At 41.8% G+C, this 25,863-nt stretch overlaps 1 protein-coding gene across 2 annotated transcripts in view; it reads right to left on the minus strand.

Annotated features, from left to right (window-relative positions):
* Positions 1 to 752: 752 nt before the first annotated feature.
* Positions 753 to 25,863, minus strand: part of PIBF1 (progesterone immunomodulatory binding factor 1) — a 243,766-nt gene continuing 218,655 nt past the window's right edge. For both annotated transcript variants that reach the window (XM_062195303.1, XM_062195302.1), the window contains exons 17-18: positions 23,914 to 24,087; positions 753 to 1,031 (exon numbers count right to left, since the gene is read on the minus strand). In XM_062195303.1, coding sequence (XP_062051287.1) covers positions 981 to 1,031; positions 23,914 to 24,087 — 225 coding nt within the window. In that variant the 3' untranslated portion in view covers positions 753 to 980. The remainder of the gene's footprint in view (positions 1,032 to 23,913; positions 24,088 to 25,863) is intronic.

Here is a 25,863-nt window from a genome sequence, read left to right on the forward strand (position 1 = left end):
TCTCTTCTTATTGCCTCTTCCTCCTACCCCCCCCCCCCTTTTTTTAAAGTTCATTTAATTTGAAAGGCAGAGAGAGAGAGAGAGAGAGAGAGAGAGAGAGAGAGAGATCTTCCATCCACTGGTTCATTCCCCAAATAACTGCAACTGCTGGGATTGAGTCAGGCCCAAGCCAGGAGCCCAGAATTCAGTCTGAGTCTCACACGTGGGTGGCAGGGACTCAAGTACTTGATCCATCACCTGCTGCCTCCCAGGGGTGCACATGAGCAGGAAGCTAGACTGAAAGCAGAGGAGCTGGGACCTGAACCAGGCACTCAGATATGGGATGCAGGCGTCACAAGAGGCATTCTATTCACTTTGCCAAATACCTGTCCCGTTCTCCTTGTAAATTATAAAAATTTAATGAGAAAGGGAAAAAATTGGTCCATAACCCATCTGGGCCAGCTATAGTATTGACCAATGTTGCAACAGACTTTTCATCAAATCAAATATAAGAAGAGCGAGCCCAAAAGAAGAATCAGCAATTCATATCCATCTACCTAGTATCTGCCTATCACTAACAGGCAGCAAAAGGAGCCAGGAGACGTCACAAATGATTCTTAATATTTTAAGATGTAAGGTGCCTTACTAGTTATGCTATGGCATTTAAACTTGGAATTTATCTAGTCCGGAAAACATACTCACCAAAATATTTATAAGCCACACTTAAAATGCATTAGACATTTATGAAAACTCCAAAATGTAAATCAGAGTATATGAAATTTATTTTGTAACAAAATAGACAAAACCAAATATGAAGTATATTATTGTTTGTACTTTATACATTTTGATTATGCTGAGCTTGGTTAATTAAACATTAGTTAAAATAAATATTAAATTAGCTACTTAATGCCAACCACATGATTACAATGAGCTTTTTCTTCCATGAGGAAAAGGACTTCAGGAGTAAATAATGGAATAGCATGTACATTCCAGCCAAACTATTAGGTTTTCATCTTTTGCTTCTTAGACCACTCAGGTGCTTCTTTTTTAGTCTGTTAAAAGAAAAAGAAAAAGAAGTTCAAATAGAAGGCTTACTAGGAAGATAAGAAAGACAAGAATTTCAGAGAACTAAGTATCTATATATCCTTGGGGCTTTTATACAAACTATAGTACACAATTTTTTTTTTTTAATTTAGAAGTATATTTAAGCAAAGGTCTTGTCTTTTGTCAGAAATAATCACCACCTGGTATATATGTAGCAAAACCACACATCTGTATTTTCTTTTTTATAAAAAGATTTATTTATTTGAAAGGTGGGGGTGGGGTGGGGAGAGATGATGTCCATCTGCTGGTTCACTCCCCAGATGCCAAATCTCTGCAAAGCTGGGAGTCTGGACTCCAAGTGGGGCTCCCACAGGGCTAGCAGGGACCCAAGTACTTCAGCCATCATCTGCTGCCTCCCAGGCACATTAGCAGGAAGCTGGATGGGGAGCAGGGTACCTGGGACTTGAACTAGGCTCTCTGCTATGAGTTGCAGTTATTCAAAGTAGTGGCTTAACCTGCTGTGTCACAATACCTGCACCTACTTCTATATTTTTCTGATTTAAAGTCTGTTTTTTTTCCAAATATATTCCACAGAGGCCACTATTTTATAAATTGATTCTATTTTTGGTGAGAACGATACAAAATCAAGGACACAACTTCTTTTTAGTTGTCTCATCTATTCATTAACTCAAGAGGTATTTATTGAAGGATTATTATATCAAAATTAGTGTAGTTGAATCCTCTGAGTTGCTAAGCACTTTCCAGAGTAATTCTTGGGTTTATTGCTTAATCAGTTCAGCCTAAAAGGAGCCATATCACACAGAGAAGGCAAACATTACAAAACATTTAGGACTCCTTATATAAGGCACTGCTTCCAAGCAGAACACCCTGTTTTATATTATATAGTAAATTAAATATGCAGTTTGGTTCTTTACCACTTATGTCTGCTTAAAACTATGAAGGACTGTATTTCCAAATATATATGTTTATATGCACATAGGTAAGTATGACAGTTTATCCTTTTAATTTTTTTATATCATAGCTAATGCCCAAATTGCTGGAAGTGATATCAGTATCATCTCTTGACCTTATCCATGGTCTTAGCCAAAACAAGCCAATGGATTCTTGCTTCTCCCCCACCTCATTTGTATACCAGTCCTCTAACAAGTGTTAAAAATATTCACATAAACCAGAAATGTTAGAGTCCTCTTCACTTTAGATTTCTACATACATTCTGAACAGTGCCTAACTCTTACTGAAATATCTTTTTAACTCTTTACCCTGTCTGTCTTGATCACAATGGATGACCTTGACTTTCATTTGTTCTGGTTTAGCTTCTGCAAGAGCTTCCTATTCTGACTGGCTCTTTCTTCTACTTTCAATTCATCATTCACAATCCTCTCAAGCTTATCTTTCTGTCTTAAAAAAGAATTATTTATTTAATTTATTTGAAAGGCAGAGAGACAGAGCTCACTTGAGCTACCTCCTATCTGCTGGTTTACTTCCCTAGTGCCTGCAACAGCTGGGGTTGAGCCAGGCCAAAGCTGGGAACAAGGACTACAACTCAGGTCTCCCATGTGGGTGGCAGGGACCCTATTACTTGAGCTATCACCTGCTGCCTCCCAGAGTGCAAATTCGCAAGAAGCTGGAATCAAGTGCAGAACCAGGACCTGAACCCAGGCATGCAGGTGTCCCAAACTGAGTCTTAATCTGCAGGCCAAATGTCCTCTTTAGGTTTATCTTTCTAAAACGTCAATCTGCATGAAAACACTATAGTTGTTCTTTCTTTAGAGTCCAAAGGCCTTGGTTTCTATGAAAGGTGAAAGAGGCTTCCATGACGAAATAAGGAAATCACTAGGGAAAGGTCAAGTATTATTTGCCAAGAGAATTCAAACGTGGCCAGCTCTAACCAAATCCAAAAGAAGTCAAAGTATAAGCCAGAATGCCATTTTATCATTTGGCTAGAAACATCTTTCAGTTTTCCCAGATTTCTTTTTCTTTCTTTCTTTCTTTCTTTCTTTCTTTCTTTCTTTCTTTCTTTCTTTCTTTCTTTCTTTTTTTTGACAGGCAGAGTGGATAGTGAGAGAGAGAGAGAGAGACAGAGAGAAAGGTCTTCCTTTTTTGCTGTTGGTTCACCCTCCAATGGCCGCTGCGGCTGGCGCGCTGCAGCCGGCACATCACGCTGATCCAAAGCCAGGAGCCAGGTGCTTCTCCTGGTCTCCCATGTGGGTGCAGGGCCCAAGCACTTGGGCCATCCTCCACTGTACTCCCGGGACACAGCAGAGAGCTGGACTGGAGGAGGAGCAACCGGGACAGAATCCGGTGCCCCGACCGGGACTAGAACCCGGTGTGCCGGCGCCGCAGGCGGAGGATAAGCCTATTGAGCCGTGGCGCCGGCCTCCCAGATTTATTTCTTAAGATTTATTTATTTATTTGAGAGGTAGAGTTGGAGAGAGGGAGAGACATAGAGAAAGGTCTCTTCGATCCATGGGTTCACTCCCTAAATGGCCGCAATGGCCTGAGCTGAGCTGATCTGAAACCAGAAGCAAGGAGCTTCTTCCAGGACTCCCACATGAGTGCAGGGTCCCAGCCACTTGGGTCTCTTCTACTGCTTTCCCAGGCTTTAAGCAGACAGCTGGGTTGCAAGAGGAGCATGAACCAGAGGACAAGAACCAGCACCCATATAGGATGTCGGCACAGCAGGCGGAGGCTTAGCCTACTATAGCACAGTGCTGGCTCTTAGATTTCTTTTTGTTTGTTTGTTTGTTTGTAAGATTTATTTCTTTAAGAGTAGTTTTTGGTGCACAGCAAAACTGAGATGAAGGTCTAGAAATATCCCATATATTCTCCATGTTGACACATGCATGGTCATCCCTCACTATAGCATACATATAATACAACTGATGAAACTGCACCAACACATTATAATCACCCAACTTCTAACAACTTACTTTGGGGGTTAACTTTTGATGTTCTAAATTCTATGGGTTGAACAAGTGCCTAATGAACGAATTTAACATAGTATTATACACAATAGTTTCATTGCCCTAAAAATGCTTCTATGTTCATGAATGATACAGGTCTGTAGTTTTCTTTCTCGGAATTATCTTTGTCTGGTTTTGGTAGTAGGGTCATGTTGGCCTTGAAAAATGAGTTGGGAAGTATTTCTTCTGCTTCTATTTTCTGAAACAGATTGTAGAGAATTGGTACAACTTTTCCCTTACTTGTTTGGAAGGCTTCAACAATGTCTTTCTGTTTGGGAAGGTTATTAGTTATTGATTCAATTTCTTTTATACATATAGGCCTATTCAGATAGTTTATTTCTTCTTGTGTGAGTTGTGGCAGATTGCATTGTCTTTCGAAGAATTAGTCCTTTCTATCTGGGTTATCAAATATGTGGACACAGTTCATAATATTCTTTTATTTTCCTTTTAATGTTCACAGGATCTGTAGAGATGCCCTCTCTTTCATTTCTGATATTGGGAACTTTTGTCCCCCCCATCCCCTTTTTTAGTTAACTGTTGATTTGATTCTGTTCAAAGAACCACTGACTGCAACATCAGCATCCCAGGTGGGTGCCAGTTGGAGTCCTGGCTGCTGAGTCAGGAACTTCATCTGGGTCTCTCACATGGGTGGCAGGGGCCTAAGCAGTAGAGCCGTCACCTGCTGCTTTCCCAGGTGCATTAGCAGGCAGCTGGATTGGAAATGGAGCAACAAGGTTTTGAACCAGCACTCAGAAATGGGATGCCAGTGCTGCAGGTGGCAGCTTAACCTGCTGCGCCACAATGCTGGCCCCTATTTATTTATTTTTAAAAGTTCATTTATTTATTTTTATTTATTTGAAAGATAGAGCGACAGATGGAGACACCTTGCATCTGCTAGTTCACTTCTAAAATACCTGTGAACCTGGGTTGGGACAGGTCATAGTCAGGAGCTAGGAACTCCCATTTAGGTTTCCCACATGAGTGGCAGAAACTCAAGTACTTGAGCGGTCGACTGCCTCCCAGGATATACATGAGCAGAAAGCTGGATTGGAAGCAGAGCTGGGAACTAATCCCAGGCACTCTGATATGGGAACCTGGTGTCCCAGGTTGTGCCATAATATTGGCCTCCCTTTTGTGGTTTTAATTGGAATTTCATATGATTCGATGATCTCTTCTTTCCTTTTTCTTAGTTTTTTAAAATATTTATTTTATTTATTTGAGAGGCAGAGTTAGAGGGAAAAAAAGAGAGAGAGAGAGAGAGAGAGAGATCTTCCATTCATTGGTCCACTCCTCAAGTGGCTGCAATGGCTAGGGCTGGGCCAGGCTGAAGCCAGGATCCAGAAGCTTCATCTGGGTTTCCCACGTGAGTTTAGGGGTCCAAGGACTTGAGCCATCTTCTCCTGGTTTCCCAGGTGCATTAGCAGGAGCTGGATCGGAAGTGGAGCAGCCAGGACTGGAATCAGCACCCATAATGGATGCTGGCATAAGGTAGCAGTTTACCCTGTTACGACACAATGCCAGCTCTGGTCTCTTCTTTTTTAGCTTATCATTACTTTTGACTTTTTTTTTAGTGGTTGCCCTAGAGTTTGTAACATATGCTTATAATTAATCCTAGTTCACTTTCAGATAACACAGTACTATTTCATAGGTAGGAAAAGTACTTACAACAAAATAACCCCGATTCTTGTGCCTTGTCCCTTGTATTATTGCTGTTACTTCACTTACATACATACATATATATGTTCTATATTTACATAAGCACAAGTAACTGAGTACATGGTTATTATTTTGCACAAATTTATCTACTAATGAAGAATAAAAATATAACACTCATTCCCTCTTTGAGGCTCTCAGATATGATCTATGCTCTTTTTCTTTTCTCTAAAGTACTTTTTTTAACATTTCTTCTAAGGAAGGTCTACTGGCAGCATGTTTCTTCAATATTTGCTTGAGACAAAGTCTTTCTCTACTTCTAAATAGGGTAACTTTTCAGGGTACAGAATTCTAGGTTGGTGTCTTTTTTTCTCTCATTGTTTTAAATGTTTCACTATAGTATCCTCTTGCTTGCCTGGTTTCTGAGAAGTCGTCAGATGCAATTCTAATTCTGCTTTTCTTTTCTTTTCTTTCTTTTTTTTTTTTTAAGATTTATTTATTTGAAAAGCAGAGTTACAGGGAAGACAGAGAGAGAGACAAATGGAGAGAGACAGAAACTTTCATCAACTGGTACACTCCCCAAATAGCCACAATGGGAGCTGGGCCAGAACGACCAAAGCCAGGAACCAGGAGCTTCATCCCAGCTTCCAGTGTGGATGCAGGGGCCCAAGCACTGGACATTTTCTGCTGCTTTCCCAAGTGCATTCGCAGGGAGCCAATTGGAAGTGGAGCATATAGGATGCAGGTGTTGCATGTGGCAGCTCTACCCACTATGGCACAATGCTGGTCCCAATTCTGCTCTTTCTTCTTATATAGATAATGTGTTTTTTTTCCCCTCAGGCTTATTACAGAATGTTTTCTTATCTTCCATTTTCTTTTGGAAGATAGTTGTCACTTATCTTTTATTTTGTTTTTTGGGCATTTATGCTGCTTGGTGTTCTCTGATTTTTCTGGACCTAGGATTTCACATTTACATTGATTTGGGGGAATTCTGTCAATACTGTTTCAAATATTTCCTCTGTTCCTTTCTCCCTTTCTTCTCCTTCTGGTATTCCTATTACATTCATTACACATTTTCTGGTTGTCCCAAAGTCCTTGAATATTCTATTTCCCTTCCACCCCAATCATTTTTCTTTTTGATTCTCAGCTTTGGAGATTTCTACTGAGAAACCTCAAGGTCAGAGATCCTTCCTCAGCTGTGCCCGCTGTACTAATCAGCCTATCAAAGGCATTCTTCATTTCTGCTAGTGTTTTATCTCTAGCATTTTTGTGGTTCTCCCTTAACACTTCTATCTCTATCTTCCCATTGCCCAGGCATTCTGCATGCAGTCTACTTTATCTGTTAGAGTCCTTGGCATACTATCATCATTGTTGTCTGACAATTCCAGCATAGTGGTCATGGCTGGTTCCGAAGGTTGCTCTATTTAAACCATACCTTTTGTCTTCTAGTATGCCTTGTGATTTTTACTGACAGCTGAACGTGATACTGATGTACTGAGTAAAAGGAACTGACATAAATAGGACGTTAGACATCTGCTGGCAAATGGTGCTCTTATGATTTGGTCTCAGTCTTTTGGTAAAACTGTGCCTCTGGACTGTGGACTTCACAAGTCTTTCTTAGATGCTTTTCTTCTCCCTTAGGAGGGAGGGACAGGATGCCGAGAGTGGGCTAGAGCTGGTATTTCTTTTTTTCTAGGTCACTTAGGCTCTGATAAAACCCTAACAGGTTACCTTTTGGTTAAATAACTTCTCTTGAGGGTGGACCTTGTTGAGAACAGAGTCCTCTGGTATATTTCAAGATGTTTGTCCCCTCCCCTCCACTGTTAGTAACACAGGGGAATTTTCCTCTAATATTCACTGTAAGAACCAAGTCAAGCTCTTGGGAGTTAAAACCCACAAAAGTGCGGGGTCCCCTATGATCGGGTTTCTCTGGAATTTTTAATTCTCAGACTTGTCCATATCTGGCTTCCAGCAATTTCTCAGTTGCAGTTCAAGTTTTCCTATACCATGGAGGTTCTACTCTGGAATGTCGTTATCCTTTGTATCTGCCTGCTATGTCGGATTTGGGGGGCAGCAGTTTGCCCTGTGACCTCACTTATGAGTCTAAGAAGAGTTGCTGATTTCTCAGTTTAGTCAGCTTTTCTTAGCTGGAGTGGTAACTTCCGGCTCCTTACGTGCAGAATCCTTTGTTTTTCCCTCTCCTCTCCTCCCCTCCCTTCCCCCCCCTTCCCTCCCCTCCTCTCTCTTTCTCTTTCCTCTCCCTCTCCCTCCCTCCCTCTTCTCTCTCTCTCTTTTCTCTCTCAAATAAACAGTCACAGAGCTTAGGCAGAGTCTGAGCAAAACTAGAGGATTATGTGATCTCATAATCATCAGATTCACAGATCGGGCTGACTGGAAAAGGTGAGTCAGCTAAATGGTTAAAGCTCTCATTATTCCCAGTCATAGAAGCACATGTATGCCAGTGGTTTTTTTAATTTTTTTTTTCCTCCTTCAAATCATAGGTCTTGACTCAAATCAATTTAGTTGGTAAAGACAAGGATTGAAAAGAAATTAAATAGATTGAATAGAATATTAGAGTTTCCACCAACTAGGGATAAGTTCAGTTTTGAAAAACCATGTAATCATCACTAGGTCACAATGTAAAATAGTTTTTGTAATGTGTGGCTCCTGGACAAAAAAAGAATTGAAAGCAACTTTTATAGATTGAGCTACAGATCTTCAGGCTTATAGTCAAGGGGACAGAATTTGTTTGCATTCCCTTACGCAATACTAACAGCTTTAGTTCTGTTATGTGTGTACTAGGATAAGGTAAGTAGAATTTTTCAAAATAAAAAGGAATCTTAACACTCAAAATGGGCAGTACAAGAGTTTCAATGAGCTGGCATTGTGGCACAGTGGGTAAAGCTGCCACCTTCGATGCTGGCATCCCCTGTGGGACTGGTTTGTGTCATGGCTGCTCCACTTCCAATCCAGCTCCTTGCTAACGGCCTGGGAAAGGTGGCAGAAGATGGCCCAAGTACGTGGGCTCTTGACACTCACATGGAGATTGGATGAAGCTCCTGGCTGCCATCTGGCCCAGCACTGACCATTGTGCCCACCTGTGCCCACCTGTGGAGTGCATGGAAGATCTCTCTCTCTCTAACTCTGACTTTTGAATAAATAAATCTTTTTTTTTTTTAAAGTTTCAATGACATTTTTTTCCAGCTGTGTTAATGAAATAGATGTGCCAGCCAAGTGTGCCTTCTCCTGGGGACTAACTACTTTTCCACTTCATAAGGTGACTTTTCAGATCTTTGGTCAGAACTATTTTAAGTTAATTTAAAAGTTTGTTCCCTTGGGACTAGTTACACGTTCTTTATTACCAGGTTACTTTGGGTGAAGTTTATAATCCCTGTCATGTTCTAACGACATTCAACTTAGGAGAGAAGGCTGGTTATAGCCTGATTTTTAACTGTTTCTAACCCTACACCCTTCTACATGAACTAAACAACAGTAGCCTTCTCTTAACTGTGGGGGATATGTTCCTAGACCTCTAAACAGCACCTCAGTGCCTGAAACCTCAGATAATTCCAAACCCTAAATACACTAGGGCACATGAAAAATTTCATGGAAAATATGTGTATGAAAAAACTATGGATGGATTTCAATAATTTTTACATCAAAATGAACTTATCTTTTAATTCCATTTCCATGAAATTTTTGAAGTATCCTTGACTATGTTTTTTTTTTTTACACCTATATAACTGTGATAAAGTTTAACTAATAAATTAGGCACAATTAGAGATTAACATGAATAATGAATAACAAAATAGATCAACTGTAACAATATCCTACACTAAAAGTTATGTTAACATTAAAAGTTATGTGAACATGGCCTGTCTCTCCACTCTGAGAGTATGTTCGTAGCCACCTGGGTTATCAGACCGATGGCTGTGGGACTGAGGTTCTTGTGTTCAAGTGGCTTTTGTACATAATGGCACCAAAGGGCAAGACTAGTAAAGCTGGCAATCGCATATATCAAAAAGAAGCCATAACATGCCTCCTTTAAGTGAAAAGGTGAAAGTTCTTGACTTTCTAAGGAAATTAACAAAATCATAAAGTGAGATTGCTAAGACTTATGGTAAAAATGAATATCCTATCTGTGAAACTATGACAGAATAAGAAATTTGTATTAGTTTTGTTACCTTGTTGACCTTGGGTGACTGAAACTATGGAATGCAAAACTATGGCTATAGAGAGACTAGTTATATTGAGATTAGTTTTTAATTTTATTTATTTATTTATATTTTTTTGACAGGCAGAGTGGATAGTGAGAGAGACAAAGAGAAAGGTCTTCCTTTGCTGTTGGTTCACCCTCCAATGGCCACCGTGGCAGCGTGCACACCACGCTGATCCGAAGACAGGAGCCAGGTACTTAACCTGATCTCCCATGGGGTGCAGGGCCCAAGGACTTGGGCCATCCTCCACTGCACTCCCGGCATAGCAGAGAGCTGGCCTGGAAGAGGGGCAACTGGGTCAGAATCCGGTGCCCCAACCGGGACTAGAACCCAGTGTGCCAGCGCCGCAGGGCGGAGGATTAGCCTGTTGAGCCATGGTGCCAGCCCTGAGATTAGTTTTGTAACACTGACCACTTTTTATGTGCTCATCCTTGTGTTAGCTTCTGGGAATAAAAAAATGAGTAAGACTGTCATTGTAGCTGCTGGCTGCCTAGACTTTGTCTATTTCCTCCTTCTTTTCTTTCTTTCTTTTCCTTTTTTTTTTTTTTTTTTTTAAAGATTTGCTTTCTATTTATTGGAAAGGCAGAATTACAGAGAGAGAGGGGTCTTCCATCCTCTGGTTCACTCCCCAAATGGCTGCAATGACTGGTGCTGGGCTAGGCTGAGGCCAGGAATGAGGAATTTCTTCCAGCTCTCCTATGTGGGTACAGAGGCCCAACTACTTGGGTCTCCTTCCACTGCTTTCCCAGGCCATTAGCAGGGAGCTGAATTGGAAGTGGAGCAGCTGGAACCTGAACCGGTGTCCATATGGGATGCCAGCATTGCAGGTGGCATCTTGACTTGCTACACCACAACACTGGCCCCATACTTCCTCCTTCTTAATAGCTGAACTCTGATTTTATTAAGACAGCAAGGGGCTCATCCAGTTAAAAAAGACATTTATTAGCCTCCTTTGCTGTGAAATGTGACCCTGTAACTAAGTTCTGGTCAATGGGATATGAGTTGAAGGGGTTGGGTATAGCTTATGAGGAAACACTTGCCAGGGGAGATGGCATTTTTGCCTTTTTCTCTTGCTTCCTACTGAGAGTTCAGACATTATAGCTGGGGCTACAGCAACCATATTGTGATTCTGTGATTCTAAGGATATAGAATCTATACTCTAAGGATGGCTGAAAAGAAAGGCAGAACGCATCTAGGTCTCTGAAATGCTTACCTCTAGGCTTTTATCTGAGAGACTGAACAATCTTTTTTTTTTTTTTAAAGATTTATTTTATTTATTTGAAAGGCAGAGTTACAGACAGACAGAGGGAGAGACAGAGAAAGGTCTTCCATCTGCTGGATGGAAGCAATGATAGCACTCCTCAATGATAGCAATGGCCAGGGAAGGGCTAGACTGAAGCCAGGAGCCAGGGTCTCCCATGTGGGTGCAGGGGAGGTGCTTGGGCCATCCTCTGCTGCCTTCCCAGGCACATTAGCAGGGAGTTGGATCAAAAGTAGAACAGCCAGGACCAGAACCTGTGCATATATGGGATGCCAGCACTGCAGGTGGGCATCTTTACCTGCTACACCACAATGCTGTCCCCAAGACTAAATAATTTGCTAAAGTTGCTGAACTAGCACAGGGATACAATTCCTATCGATGCTGACTCTTATCCTCAGATAATCTGCAGTGGAACAGGCATTAGGTTGGCTAAGATGCCTGTGTGCCTGGGTTTGATTCCTGGCTTGGACTCCTGTCTCCAACTTCCTGCCAATGCAGACCCCTAGAAGGCAGTGATGGTGGTTTGAATAATTGGGTTCCTGCTATCTATGTGGGAAACCTGTATTGTGTTCTTGGCTCCTGGCTTTGACCCTGGCCCAATGTTGGGTGTTGCTGGCATTTGGGAAGTTAATCAGTTGATAGGAACTCTCTGTCTGCCTTTCAAATAACTAAAAAAAAATTAGTGTTTATATGTTTTATATTATCTGCACACAGGAAAGTACTGCAGTAGATACTCAATACCATGCTCCCTTTGATTTTTGTGGGTTTTATTTTTTTAAGATTTATTTATTTATTTGAAAAGTAGATGGGGCTGGCACTGTGGCGCAGTGGGTTAACGCCCTGGTCTGAAGTGCCGGCATCCCATGTGGGTGCTGGTTTGAGACCCAGCTGCTCCACTTCCAATCCAGCTCTCTGATATGGCCTGGGAAAGCAGTAGCAGATGGCCCAAGTCCTTGGCCCCTGCACCTGCATGGGAGACTCGGAAGAAGCTCCTGGCTCCTGCCTTTGGATCAGTGCAGCTCCGGCCATTGTGGCCAATTGGGGAGTGAACCATTGGATGGAAGACCTCTCTTTCTTTCTCTCTCTGCCTCTGCCTCTCTGTAACTCTGTCTTTCAAATAAATAAATAAATCTTTTTTTTTTTTTAAAGAAAAGTAGAGTTGGAGAGAGGCAGAGGCAAAGAAAGAGAAAAGTCTTCCATCAGCTGGTTCACTCCCCAATGGCTACAATGGCCACAGCTAGACCGATCTGAAGCCAGGAGCCAGAAGCTTCTTTTGGGTCTCCCACATGGGTACAGGGGCCCAAGGACTTGGGCCATTTTCTGCTGCTTTCTCAGGCCATTAGTAGGGAGCTGGATAGGAAGTAGAGCAGCTGGGACTTGAACCTGCACCCATATGGGATGCTGGTGCTGCAGGTAGAGGCTCAGCCTACTATGCCACAGCACCATTCCCTGACTTTTGTGGTTTGATCACAATATTGCAAATGGTTAAAACACAAGCTGCAGCTTTTTTTTTTTTTTTTCACTTTACAAACTTGGGCATATTGGTGATCTGTCAGTTGCCACATATGTAATATGAAGAGAAAATAACTGTGCTGGATATTCCTGGTATCTCTGATGGACTCACCATCCTTTCCACCTGCTGTCCCAGGAGGCCGTCTGTGGCTTTTCAGGTTAGGTTCCTCAATGTAAAACAGCAGGCTCACAGGTAAGTAGAACAAGGCAGGGCATTTATGCCCAAGTCCTTTACCTAGCTGTGGTTTGGCACTGGCTACATTCTTCTAGGCGACACTGAAGTTTCTGGAACAAGACTCCCATCCTTTCCCTGTCCCTTGAGTTCTAGGGGTGGTTATGGTTTCCCAGAGCTCCTGGTCTTGAAATGTTTGTTCATGAGCTCTTGATTTCCACATGCTTGTAAACAGTCTCCTTAGAGTGTGTCATCTTTTTCCTGAAAGGACTTTGATATACCAACATACCTCAGAGAGCTGTTGAGAGAATTGATGTAATTTGTGCAAAGCACTTAGACTCCTACGAAGGCTAACTACTGATAATGTTTCCTTTTTTTTTTTTTGGTTTGTTTGTTTTGACAGGCAGAGTGGACAGTGAGAGAGACAGAGAGAAAGAGAGAAAGGCCTTCCTTTACCGTTGGTTCACCCTCCAATGGCTGCTGCGGCCGGAGCATCGCGTTGATCCAAAGCCAGGAGCCAGGTGCTTCTCCTGGTCTCCCATGCGGGTGCAGGGCCCAAGCACTTGGGCCATCCTCCACTGCCCTTCCGGGCCACAGCAGAGAGCTGGCCTGGAAGAGGGGCAACCGGGACAGAATCCGGCGCCTCGACCGGGACTAGAACCCGGGGTGCTGGCACCGCAGGCGGAGGATTAGCCTAGATAATGTTTCCTACTTGATGGTCTTTCTCTCTGCGCAGCTCATTCCTACTGTTTTTAAGGACTCAGTTCCAAAGTCTCATTCCCTAGGAAGCCTGTGGTGATACCGCACAGCCTCTTTTGGTGTTCCTTTTAGGAACTTAAAAGCAGGGGCCAGCCCTGTGGCGACGTAGTAGGTGAAGCCTCCTTCTGAGACTCTGCATCCCATATGGGCACTGGTTCAAATCCTGGCTGCTCTACTTCCAATTCAGCTCCTTGCTAATGGCTCTTGACAAGAGCCATGGGTGATTACTGACGTCATAAATAAGAGTGTCAATTGTTAAATCAACAATGGGAGTCACTGTGCACTTACTCCCCATGTAGGATCTCTGTCCTTAATGTGTTGTACTATGTGAATTAATAGTAAAACTAGTCTTCAAACAGTAGTTTATACTTTGTGTTTCTGTGTGGGTGCAAACTGTTGAAATCTTTACTTACTATATACCAAGTTGATCTTCTGTATATAAAGATAATTAAAAATGAATCTTAATGAAGAATGGGATGGGAAAGGGAGTAGGAGATGGGATGGTTTGTGGGTGGGAGGGTGGTTACTGGGGGAAAAAGTGCTATAACTCAAAAGTTGTACTTTTGAAATTTATATTTATTAAATAAAAGTTTAAGAAAAAAATAGCCTTTCTTTCCTAATGTTAAATGATTATATAAACCACTGGGAATGTAATATGCATCATGATGAGTGCAATCCGTATCTCATGATTTGAACTCAGGTGTGATGAAGGATCAAATTAAAGTCAGGGGCTCTGTCTTCTCACATCTTGTATGTACACATACGTAATACATGCACATAATGAAAAAAATATAAAAGGCTGTATCTGCTGGGGCTGGGTCAGGCCAAAGCCAGGGGTCTGGAATTCCATTCGGTCGCCCACAGGGTGGCAGGGACCTAAGTACTTGGGCCATCATCTGCTGCCTTCCCAGGTGCATTAGCAGGCAGCTGGATCAGAAGAGCAGCTGGGACACAAACCAGCACTCTGATATGAGATGTCTGCATTGCAAGTTTGATCTGCCATGCCACAACACCAACCCCAAAGCCTATACTTTAAAATAATTGCTGTGGTATTGTTGACATTTTATCATCTTGAAGCACTTAATTTTAAATTTCTTTCTATGTAATCTTATTCCTTCATAGCTCCAGGAGGCATAGCAAGCAAGAGTGAAACACAAGTGTTCCTTTGGCTCTATTATTCACCTCCTTCACTCCACTTTCAACTGGGTAGCAAGCATTACCTTGTCTGCTCACTTTTATTCTCTTGTAGGGTATCTGTTGTCTCTTCCAATTGTCCCTACAGTTGTCACTTATTTTCCTCCACTGCCACTTCTGCCACTTAATTCATTTCTGGCTGAATTAACATAAAAGTCTGTGGCTTCTTCCTTTCCATTCTTATAATTCATTTTTTATCATGGTTGTCAAGGGCTGAGAACACAAATGTGATCTAGACAGTATTCTCTATGTGCCTTTTATTTAGGGCCTATTACACCGTATTATCATACATGGTTTGCTCTGCTAGGCTGCAAGGCACTCAAGGGGAGAGATCTTGTGCCTGGAATAAGACGTAGAGAAATGAATACTTTTAAAAGAATGTGTCATTGATCCAAACAACAATTGCACAGGTGGAATTCAGAAAAATTTCAAGATACAACCTAAGAAGGAAGGGAGAAAAGGAGGAAGGAAGGGAGAAAGGGAGGGAGGAAGGAAGGAAAGAGAGGGAGATGGAGACAGAGGGAAAGAAAAGGAGATGAAATAAAAAAGAAACTACAGTGGAGACCACAAAGCCTAAAATATTTACTATTTTGTCCTTTACAGAAAGAGATTGCTGATTCTTGATAGGTAACTGTTAAGTTAAATAGGCATAATAAAATAGCTCAGATATACAATTAACTGCTTGTATTTTGATACTTCCAATCTTTTAGCTGAATAGTGGTGTTTCTTTAATCCTACTATCTTAATAAAGTTATTTTTCCTCCCTACTCATAAGATGATGCTTTATGTAACAAAAATCTATATGCCTCTTCAGTTGTAACAGAATTAACTTTTTAACTGAGGAAGGCTCTTATTTTACACTTAAGACCTTCATAGGCTAATTTATATGAAGCTCTTTTCATATAAACATTAACATTGCAATAGGCAAATAAATTACTTAAAGGTAATCTTTTGTACTGGGAACAATGCCTTAGCTTTTATGTGCTGGTTTAAGTTACATATGCTTATAAATTTTATATAGAAATGGTATAAATTAATAAAAACCTTGAATTGTTGGTGGGGTTTTAACAGGCCCCAAAGTAGCCCAGAAAGCTGTTGTGGAAACAAATGACAAGATTAACTGGAAAACTACCAGAAGTAATTTACTATGTTACAATGTGATTTTGAAGACAAATAACTGATAAGATAGGCCCCTTTGTGTTATCTAGATGTAGCCAAGTAAAACATTAATATATAACTTGGGGATTATAACATATTGAGAAAGTTTGTTAAAATTAGAAGGAATGATGGTTGATAAATGTAGACATGGTAAGCCTGGTGGATTACTCTTGGAATCTAGAAAAAGAGCTAGAGATTAAGAATCTATTAGTGTTTAACCAGTACTACCCCTCTAAGGAAAAGAAAGACTATGCCTGGTAGATACAATTACGTTGTTTTCCAAAAAAGATAAAAGCTGGACTCAAATAAATACGCGTAAATATTTCCGAATCCTCCCAGGCAGGGCCCCACTTAAGTGAGTCTAGGAGAGTTGATCCAGCTTTACAGCAACTAAATGGGAGACTGGGTGAGATCACTCATCCATCATTTGCCCCTAATGCCACGCTCACTAAGAAATCCTTTATTTATAATAGCACACCAGCAAAGAGGTTGGAGTTAGTATGCCTGACACTAGAAGTGGAAAAATCAGTATCTAAAAAATACAAATGTACAAAGCTAGAGACCATGAAGTCTGGTGACACTCTGATGAGTCCAGATTCATCATGAACACGTGAGACTCGCCAGAGGCAGCTGCTTGACCTAGAGGTTAAGCTGCCAGTTGCGATGCTTACATCCCATATCTGAGCGCCTGGAGCTGGGTCCTGGCTCCATTCTCCTTTCCACCTTCCTGCAATGCACATCCTGGGAGGTAGTTAGGTCCCTGCCACCCACCTGGGAAATTTGGATTGAGTTCCCAGTTCTAGCTTTGGCCTTATTCAACCCTGGCTATTGAAGGCATTTGGGGGATGAACCAGTGGATGGGAGTTGTCCGTCTATGTCTTTCTCTCTATTCCTCTGTATCTGTGCTGCTCAAAAAAAGAAGTATTATCAGAGCTCTGAAACACAAATTTTACAAAAAAACTGTTATAGGCGTGTTGAACTATTGATGTCCTCAGTTTCCAGTGCCTGGGGTGATGGGAGTAAAATTCAGTTTACCAGTAAAGTGCGTTTATCCTGCTGTGCCCCAAAACTGTTCCACTTTTCCATGTGCATCACGACAGGAAGAATGCTGGGAGGCACAGGGTTAGGATATAACTGTGATAAATGGCTAGCCCAGTGCAGCATCTTGTGTCACTCAACTTAATATGTCCAACAGCACCCATTATATTACAGACAACTGCTAAATTCCATATTTGATACATACAAACTTTTCTTCATTAATAAATGATGAGAAAACACTATTACTTAAAAATTTTAAAAATTGGGGCAGCGCTATAGGTTAATCCTCCACCTGTGGCGCCGGCACACCATATGGGTGCCGGTTCGGGTCCCGGCTGCTCCTCTTCTAATCCAGCTCTCTGCTGTGGCTTGGGAAAGCAGTGGAAGATGGCCCAAGTGGTTGGGCCCCTGCACCTGTGTGGGAGACCAGGAAGAAGCTCCTGCCTCCTGGCTTTGGATCAGTGTAGTTCTGGCTGTTGCGGCCATTTGGGGAGTGAACCAATGGAAGGAGAACCTCTCCCTTTCTCTCCCTCTTACTGTCTGTAACTCTACCTCTCAAATAAATAAATAAAATCTTAAAAAATTTAAAAAAATCTGGTAAGACACATATAAAACATGCCATCTTAACCATTTTTAAATGTACAGATCAGTGTGACATTATGTAGCAGTCACATTATTATGCAACCGCTAGTACCACCCATTCACAGAACTCTTTTCACCTTGCATGACTGAAACTCTCTACCCCTCAAACAATAATCCACTCCTCTCCCCAGCCCCCACTCCCCTTTCTATTTTTATTAATTTGACTACTTTTGGTCTACCTACCTATTTTAATTTCTCTTTTGTCTTAAGGGAAAGTGTTAATTGGTGGTGAACTGACTGATGTCAGACATAAGAATACAAGAGAGGAAAACAAGTTAGATGCAGATAATACCTCCTAAAGACAGCCTATTTTTGACTAATGAAAAGGAGCACAAACTAGAAAATACTTTGTAAATGTTGCATTTTTTTGCCTTTATAATTTTTCATTAACTCTAATCTTCAAACTGCTAAATATGCTTTAAAGTCAGGTTCAAATAATTCCTTTGTTGCAAGGCAGCTTGGCATCCACCAATATCATATCTATTCTTTCCTTGAATTTCCACAGCAATCTGTATTTCCTTTAAAGTAGGGCACCTAATTTTGTCTTATACTGTGGTTATTTGTTTATTGTCTTTGATCCTAGAGGAACAGTATAACTAAAGCTGAAACTGTGCAAATGATTAGATAGCCTATCAACTCCAGGATAGTTAGCATTCACCTGCTGGCCGCAATTATGTACTTCTCCTTCCAGATGACCACATGCAGCCTTCTAGAGCACTTTTAGAGAATCACATGGATCAGCTAACTATTTCTGTATAAGTTACATAAACTTCAATTTGCCCATCCAATATATGTTAGCAATGAGCTAACCAATACAAGGCCAGATCTGAACTTCATTATTAATACACTACAGTTCAGATATTTTATACATGACGATGCTGCATACTTTTATTATGTTGTCTATGGAGTCTAAGGCTGTTTATTTATTTATTTTTTTAAGTTTTCTTTCTTTATTTAAAAAGCAGAATGACAGAGAAAGAGAGATCACTCTTCCATCTGCTAGTTCCCTCCCCAAATGGCCACAATGGCCAGGGCTAGGCCAGGCCAAAGCCAGCAGCCTGGAACTCCATCTGGGTCTCCCATGTGGGCAGCAGGGGCCCAAGCACTTGGGTTATCTTCTGCTGCTTTCCCAGGAGCACCAGTAGGGAGCTGCATCAGAAGTGGAACAGCCAGGTCTCAAACGTGTCCATTATGGGATGCTGGGGTGCAGGCACTGCAGGCAGCTGCTTAACCTGCTGCACCACAGTGTGAGTCCCTGTTTATTTTAATGCTTACAATCTATGAAAAGGATTAACAGCAGGGTTGCTAGTGTCTGCTTTTTGAAGAAGGTATTGAGAAAATAGTGACAATGATGTGATTCCTGAGTGTAAGTGGTATGTTTTGGAAAGAAATGGCAGCAGAAATGTAGCAAGAGTCCCATGCTACTAGGGTAGGAAAAAGGAAAGTTGCTCTAAAGGGGATTAGAATAGCTCTGGGGTTTTCTAGCAAGGAGATAGGTAAGGCTAGGAAAACAGGCTAGCACAGCAAAAAGCTATCTTGAGACACAAAGTAGATGATTAGAGGGGAATGCACTGGCTGTTTCTGAGTGAAAGAGACTGGAGTGATGTTGATTGTTGCAGAAGCACCAGGGACCACAGTCAGGGGAGCTGCTACTTTCACTGTCCTGAAGTATAGTTTAAACTTCAATCCCCCTACCCAGTTTAGAGTTTTAACAGGCAAGAAGATAACTCAATTGGAGAGACAAATAACTGCTTCCCCCTCTTAGCAAATATTTAAATAAGCATCTGCTTTGTTCAACCTCTGCACAGGACAATAGGAATACACACAGTTTCTGTCCTTAGGTGCTTACATTTTGTGGTTCAATCTAGTTATCTTTGGTGCATCAAATGCCTTAACAACTCTGTCACAGGTGTGATTTCAATGGCCAGAGCTTTTCTTTAAAATGTACCTTTTCAAGTTGTCTTCATACGTAAATATCACATGAACACTGCAAAATGTTTGCAATAAATATAAAAAAGCATAAAGAAAAATACCAAGTTCTTATTTCTCCTTCTCCTCTACATGACAACTCTGTTCCCGCCCCATTACCCAGTATTAACTTTGTGCAGCTTTGTGTGTGATTTCCTCATGTTTTCAATGGATAAACACGTGCCCCTCCATTACTGAATTTAATATCAATTAAAGTACCTACAGCAAATAAAATCAGCCAAGATATCTGGAAGTAAATTAGAAAGGTTTTCATTTTAATGTATCAATTTTTAAAAAAAATTATTTTATTTATTTAAAAAACAGACAGAGAGAGTGGTATCTCCTATCTGCTGGCTTTCTCCTCAAATGCCCACAACAGCTGGGACTGCGCCAGGCCAAAGTTAGGAGCTGGGAAGTTAGTGTGGGTCTCGCTTGTGAGTGGCAGGGACCCAAGTACTAGAGTCATTCCCTGCTGCCTCCCAGGTAAACATCAGCAAGAAACTGCAATAGGAAGCGCAGCTAGGATTGAATGCAGGGGCCCTGACATGGGATGCACACATCCCAAATGGCATCTTGACTGCTTCCATTAAATGCTCACCACTAGAAAATGTTCTCATTTTAGCTAAGAAACCATGAGATTATCAAATGACATTATTAGATCTTATTTCAAATACTTGCATTGTAAGTTTCTTACTAATGAGATCAAAGAAAATGTTAAGTATTGGTAGGAAAACCAGAAAATAATCAAAACAATAAAAATTATGATGCCTTAATAGCACATGAGTTAAAAAGGGGTCCTGTATGTATTTCATGTAACTTCCCTCCTAATTTTACAGATAAGTTTTTAAGTGACTTGCCCTAGGTAACCCGGGCAGTCATATTGCTAATTCTGCATTAGCACACAGCCTTGATCTGACTGGTTTATAGCACTACTTCTCAGTTTTCAAGAGCACACAGTTGAGCTCATAACTTTTTTGAAAAGTATTCCCTTGGGGCTTGCGTGTGGCACAGCGGGTTGGGCTATGGTTTGGATGCTGGCATCCCATATCTGAGTGCCAGTTCAAGTCCTTGATGCTCTGCTTCCAATCCAGCTCCCTGTGGATACACCTGGGAAGGCAGCTGATGATGATCCAAGTACTTGGGCCCCTGTCACCTATGTGGAAGACAAGATGGACTTCTGGGCTCTTGGGCTTGGCCTGGCCCAGTCCTGGCCATTGTGGCTATTCGTGGAGTGAAACAGTGGATGGAATCTCTCTCTCTCTGTCTCTTCCTCTCTTTGTCATTCTTCCTTTCAAATAAATAAATAAATAAATAAATATTTTTTAAAAAGAAAAAATTGGCCGGCGCTGTGGCTTAACAGGCTAATCCTCCGCCTTGCGGCGCTGGCACACCAGGTTCTAGTCCCGGTCGGGGCACCGGATTCTATCCCGGTTGCCCCTCTTCCAGGCCAGCTCTCTGCTATGGCCCGGGAAGGCAGTGGAGGATGGCCCAAGTCCTTGGGCCCTGCACCCCATGGGAGACCAGGAGAAGCACCTGGCTCCTGGCTTTGGAACAGCACAATGCGCCGGCCGCAGCGGCCATTGGAGGGTGAACAAATGGCAAAAAGGAAGACCTTTCTCTCTGTCTCTCTCTCTCACTGTCTAACTCTGCCTGTCAAAAAAAAAAAAAAAAAAAAAAGAAAAAAAAAAGAAAAAAAAATTTCCTTATTATCAATAAAATGTTTATTGCACAACAAAATAAAGACTGTAGATAATAAAAAAGAAATACAAGGCACTCAATTCATCCTTTACGTAGAGGATTTTCTTAATTTTATCCTCATTGTGTAACCTTATCTTGAGGTATTGAGGAAATCTTACTCATGCCCTGGCTATAGGCAGGATTTCAAGAAATCATAATCAGAGTGTCAAAGTCAAGTCAGAAATGGAGGAGGAGGTCAGGTTCAGCAGAAGTTCACTGCTTGGAAGAGAACAGTGTCAGAAAAGTAGATCAGAGAGTTCTGATATGCTTTAAATATAAGGCTCTATCTTGTGTTTTTCTTTCTTTTTTTTTTTTTAAAGATTTATTTATTTATTTGAAAGACAGAGTTGCAGAGAGAGAGAGAGAGAGAGGTCTTCTATCTGCTGGTTTACTCCCCAGATGACCGCAATGGCCGGAGCTCCGCTGATCTGAAGCCAGGAGCCAGGAGCTTCTTCTGGGCCTCCCACACGGGTGCAGGGGCCCAAGGACTTGGGCCATCTTCTACTGCTTTCCCAGGCCATAGCAGAGAGCTGGATTGGAAGAGGAACAGCCTGGACTCGAACCGGCACCCACATGGGATGCTGGCACTGCAGGTGGTGGCTTTACCCGCTACGCCACAGCGCTGGCCCCTATCTTGTGTTTTTCATCTGACTTTATTTTCCCGTTAAAGTCTATGTGCTCAGTCTGCTTGCTTCCTTAGATTATAATACAATGCACATAGCACAGCATCTTCCACTACCTCTTCCCCCTACCCTGGAAATTTCCTTAGCCACAGTCCCAAATAAATAGCCCAAGGTGGCTATCTTTGGCATCATGTGACCTCTGCTCACCAGTAAGGGCAGCCATTCTGTAGGCTGGCTAATGACCTGAAGAACTCTTGCCACAAGGACTACCAGCTAAGAGGATGGCCTGTGACTAGTAGATTCTCATCCTCCGAAAATAGGGAGAGCTAGGTTATGAGAGAGCAGATGTAGGAAGGATGCATACAAACATTCCTGGTGACCAAGGGCCATAACAGGTTAACAAGGAAGTGGAAACCAGGAGTAAGCAGAAACTAGGAGAGAACTAAAGAGAAGGTGTACTACAGAGGGGGAGATCCATGGATTCAGCTGCTGCAAGTCCGAGAGTTGCCTTGGGTCCAGGCTGGTCAACGGAGGCTTCCTGTTTTCTCCGTCCCCGCAGTGCAGCCTCCATTCCTACTACGTGGATCCTCACAATAATTGTCCCATATTTGATTCTTACTGCAACTTTGCCTTTTTTAAAAAAAAAAATTTTGGTTTATATAACCACTAGGAAATCTTTCATCTCACTGATCCTCAGTAGCATTATCTGCATGTATAAATAATGGCTTAGATAAGAAGTTCCTATATTTGGTTGATTATTATAATGCTCTAAGGAGATTTTTTTAAATTAAGATTCTGGGGACTCACTATATTGAAGTAAAAGAGAAATTCTTGCTGGTTTTAAGTCTAAATGTTCAGAAGGTAAAAATCAGGTGGGTGTTTGGTGCAAGGGTTAAGCTGGGCTGGGGATGTCCACAACCCATATCAGCATGTCTAAGTTTGAGTCCTGGCTCCTGATTCGAATTTCCTGCTAACGCAAACCATGGGAGGAAGCAGGTTATGGCTTCATATTTGGGTCTCTGTTATCCACATGGGAGAACTGAATTGAATTCTGGGCTCCTGGCTTCAGTCTGGCTCAGACCCTGATGCTGCAGGCAATTGAGAGGTGAGCTAGTGGTTGGAAGATTTTGCTCTTCTCTCAGCCTTTTAAATAAAGTAAAACTAAATGTACAAAAAATTTTTAAAAAGAGAGTAAAAATCGTGGTTCTTTTGAGAATGAAAACACGGCCTGGGCACCATGTTGAAGTATTTAACAACATCACTCCTATTTTGATTCTATCATCCTTTTATCCCTGTTCTTATTTTTATTTTTATTTTTTTGACAGGCAGAGTGGATAGTGAGAGAGAGAGATAGACAGAAAGGTCTTCCTTTTTGCCGTTGGTTCACCCTCCAATGGCCGCTGCAGCCGGCGCATCGTGCTGATCCGAAGCCAGGAGCCAGGTGCTTCTCCTGGTCTCCCATGGGGTGCAGGGCCCAAGGACTTGGGCCATCCTCCACTGCACTCCCAGGCCATAGCAGAGAGCTGGCCTGGAAGAGGGGCAACCGGGATAGAATCCGGCGCCCCAACCGGGACTAGAACCCGGTGTGCCAGTGCCTCAAGGCAGAGGATTAGCCTGTTAAGCCACGGTGCCGGCCCCGTTCTTATTTTTTAAAATAAGTAATTTTCAATAATCCCTAATTTATTTTCCCTACCTTTTATCTAAATTTGTCTTATTTCTTTTTTCTTGGACTGATTTCTGTGCATACTCATTTTTACCCGAGGTAAGTGCTAGATTTAAGATAACTTCTGGGCAAGTCTAGAAATACAGAATCCAACTATCATCTGTAAAATAGATACAGAAAAGGGATTATAGCAGATTCCTTCAGTCCCTTTTACGAAACTATTAAAGTTAGTTCACCATCAATCTGAATGAGAAGAAAAAATTTAAAGTAAGATATGTAGTAAAAATCCGCAAGGAAAAGCATACTCACAAAGAGTGTTGGCTTGGGTATAAATATATTGTCTTCATGATCTCTGGGCACATTCAAGGCCTGTGATTTCTGATTTTCCGCTGCAGGTTTTGATTCTGCTTTCGTCAGAAGTAAGCTGTTCTGAGTGTGTTTACTACGCATATTAATGAGAATCTGCTTCATCGCTGCCAGTTCCTGTTGATGTATGAAAACAGAAGAAAATGGCAAATAGGATTTTGGCAAGCAGACTAACAATGATTGATGTTGAAATATTTACTTTTCTTTAAGTAGAAGAAATATTTGAGGTAATTATACTGCATCAATGAAGAAAGTTGTGACAATAATAAAATGTTAATGTACCCTGATCATGCACAGGAACTTATAATCATCAGTAAGTATGGTATCACTTTTAGTATAACTGACATATAGTGGTTTCCAAATCCTTCAGTCTATGAGAGTCATTGTGGTGCTTCAAAAACTACCAATGGTGCCTGTGTCCCACTCTAGAGAGTGTGCCGTACTTGGCATGGAGTGTACGGTCTGGGTTTTGGAATATTTTAAACATTCCAGGTGATCCCAATGGACAGAGATTTGGGAACCACTGGCATAATTACTTTCCATTGTAGATTTTCTACACATGAGGATTCTTCAAAAAGTTTGTGAAAAGTGGAATTAAAAGATACATTTATTTTGATGCAATTTTCAAAAAGATTTATTTATTTACTTATTTGAAAGGCAGAGTTACAGAGACAGAGAGAGAGAGGGAGAGACAGATATCTTCCCATCTGTTGGTTCACTTCCCAAATGGCTGCAATAGCTAGGGGTAGGCTAGGCTGAAGCCAGGAACCTGGAACTCCAACTGGGTCTCCCCCATGTGAGTGACAGAGCCCAAGCACTTGGGCTATCTCCTGCTGCTTTCACAGGCACATTAGCAAGGAGCTGGATAGGAAGGGGAGCAGCCAGGACTGAATCAGTGCCATGAGATGCTGATGTTGCAGGTGGCAGCTTAATCTGCCACAATACAACGCTGGCCCTGATGCAATTTTTAAAAATGTTTATTTATTTTCATATACTTGAAGGCAGAGCAAGAGCGAGAGAGAGGTGTGTCAAGACAGAGAAGTTCAGAGATCTTCCATCTGCTGGTTCACTTTCTTTTTAAAATATGCTTAATATATTTTTAAAAAAATATTTATTTATTTGAAAATCAGTTACATAGAGAGAAGGAGAGGCAGAAAGAGAGAGAAAGAGAGAGAGAGAGAGAGAGAGAGAGAGAGAGGTCTTCCATCCACTGGTTCACTCCCCAATTGGCTGCAATGCCGATCCAAAGCCAGGAGCTTCTTCTGGGTCTCCCATGTGGGTGCAGGGACTCAAGGACTTGGGCCATCTTTCTCAGCTTTCCCAGGCCATAGCAGAGAGCTGGATTGGAAGAGGAGCAGCCGGGGCTCGAATCGGCGCCCATATGGGATGCCAGCACTGCAGGGGGTGGCTTTGCCCACCACACCACAGTGCTGGCCCCTGGTTCACTTTCTAAAAGACTGCAGCAGCTGCGGCTGAGCCAAGCTGAATGCAGAAGACTAGATTTAACCCAAGTTTCCCATGTGGATGGCAGGAACTCAATTATTGGACTATCATCTGCTGCTTCTCAACACACACTAGCAGGAAGCTGGATCATTGATACGGCAGCTGGGACTTGAATCCAGGCCTTCTGATATGGGATGCAGATGTCTCAAGAAGTGGCTTAACCTGCTGTGCCACAAAATCAGTCCCTGTTGCAAAAATTTTGAAGTCCATGCATACAAGAGGTCTTTAGAAAGTTTGTGGGAAATGTGTATTATGAAAAAACTATGCATGGATTTCAAAAAATTTTTTGCACCAAATAAACTCATCTTTTAAGTTCATTTTTAAAACATTTTGAAGTACATTCATTTATTCAGATTAGGTACTGTTTATCTTCTCCCTCTTAAACTATCC

This window comes from Lepus europaeus, chromosome 6, assembly GCF_033115175.1.
Source record: "Lepus europaeus isolate LE1 chromosome 6, mLepTim1.pri, whole genome shotgun sequence".
NCBI classification, from domain to species: Eukaryota; Metazoa; Chordata; class Mammalia; order Lagomorpha; family Leporidae; genus Lepus; species Lepus europaeus.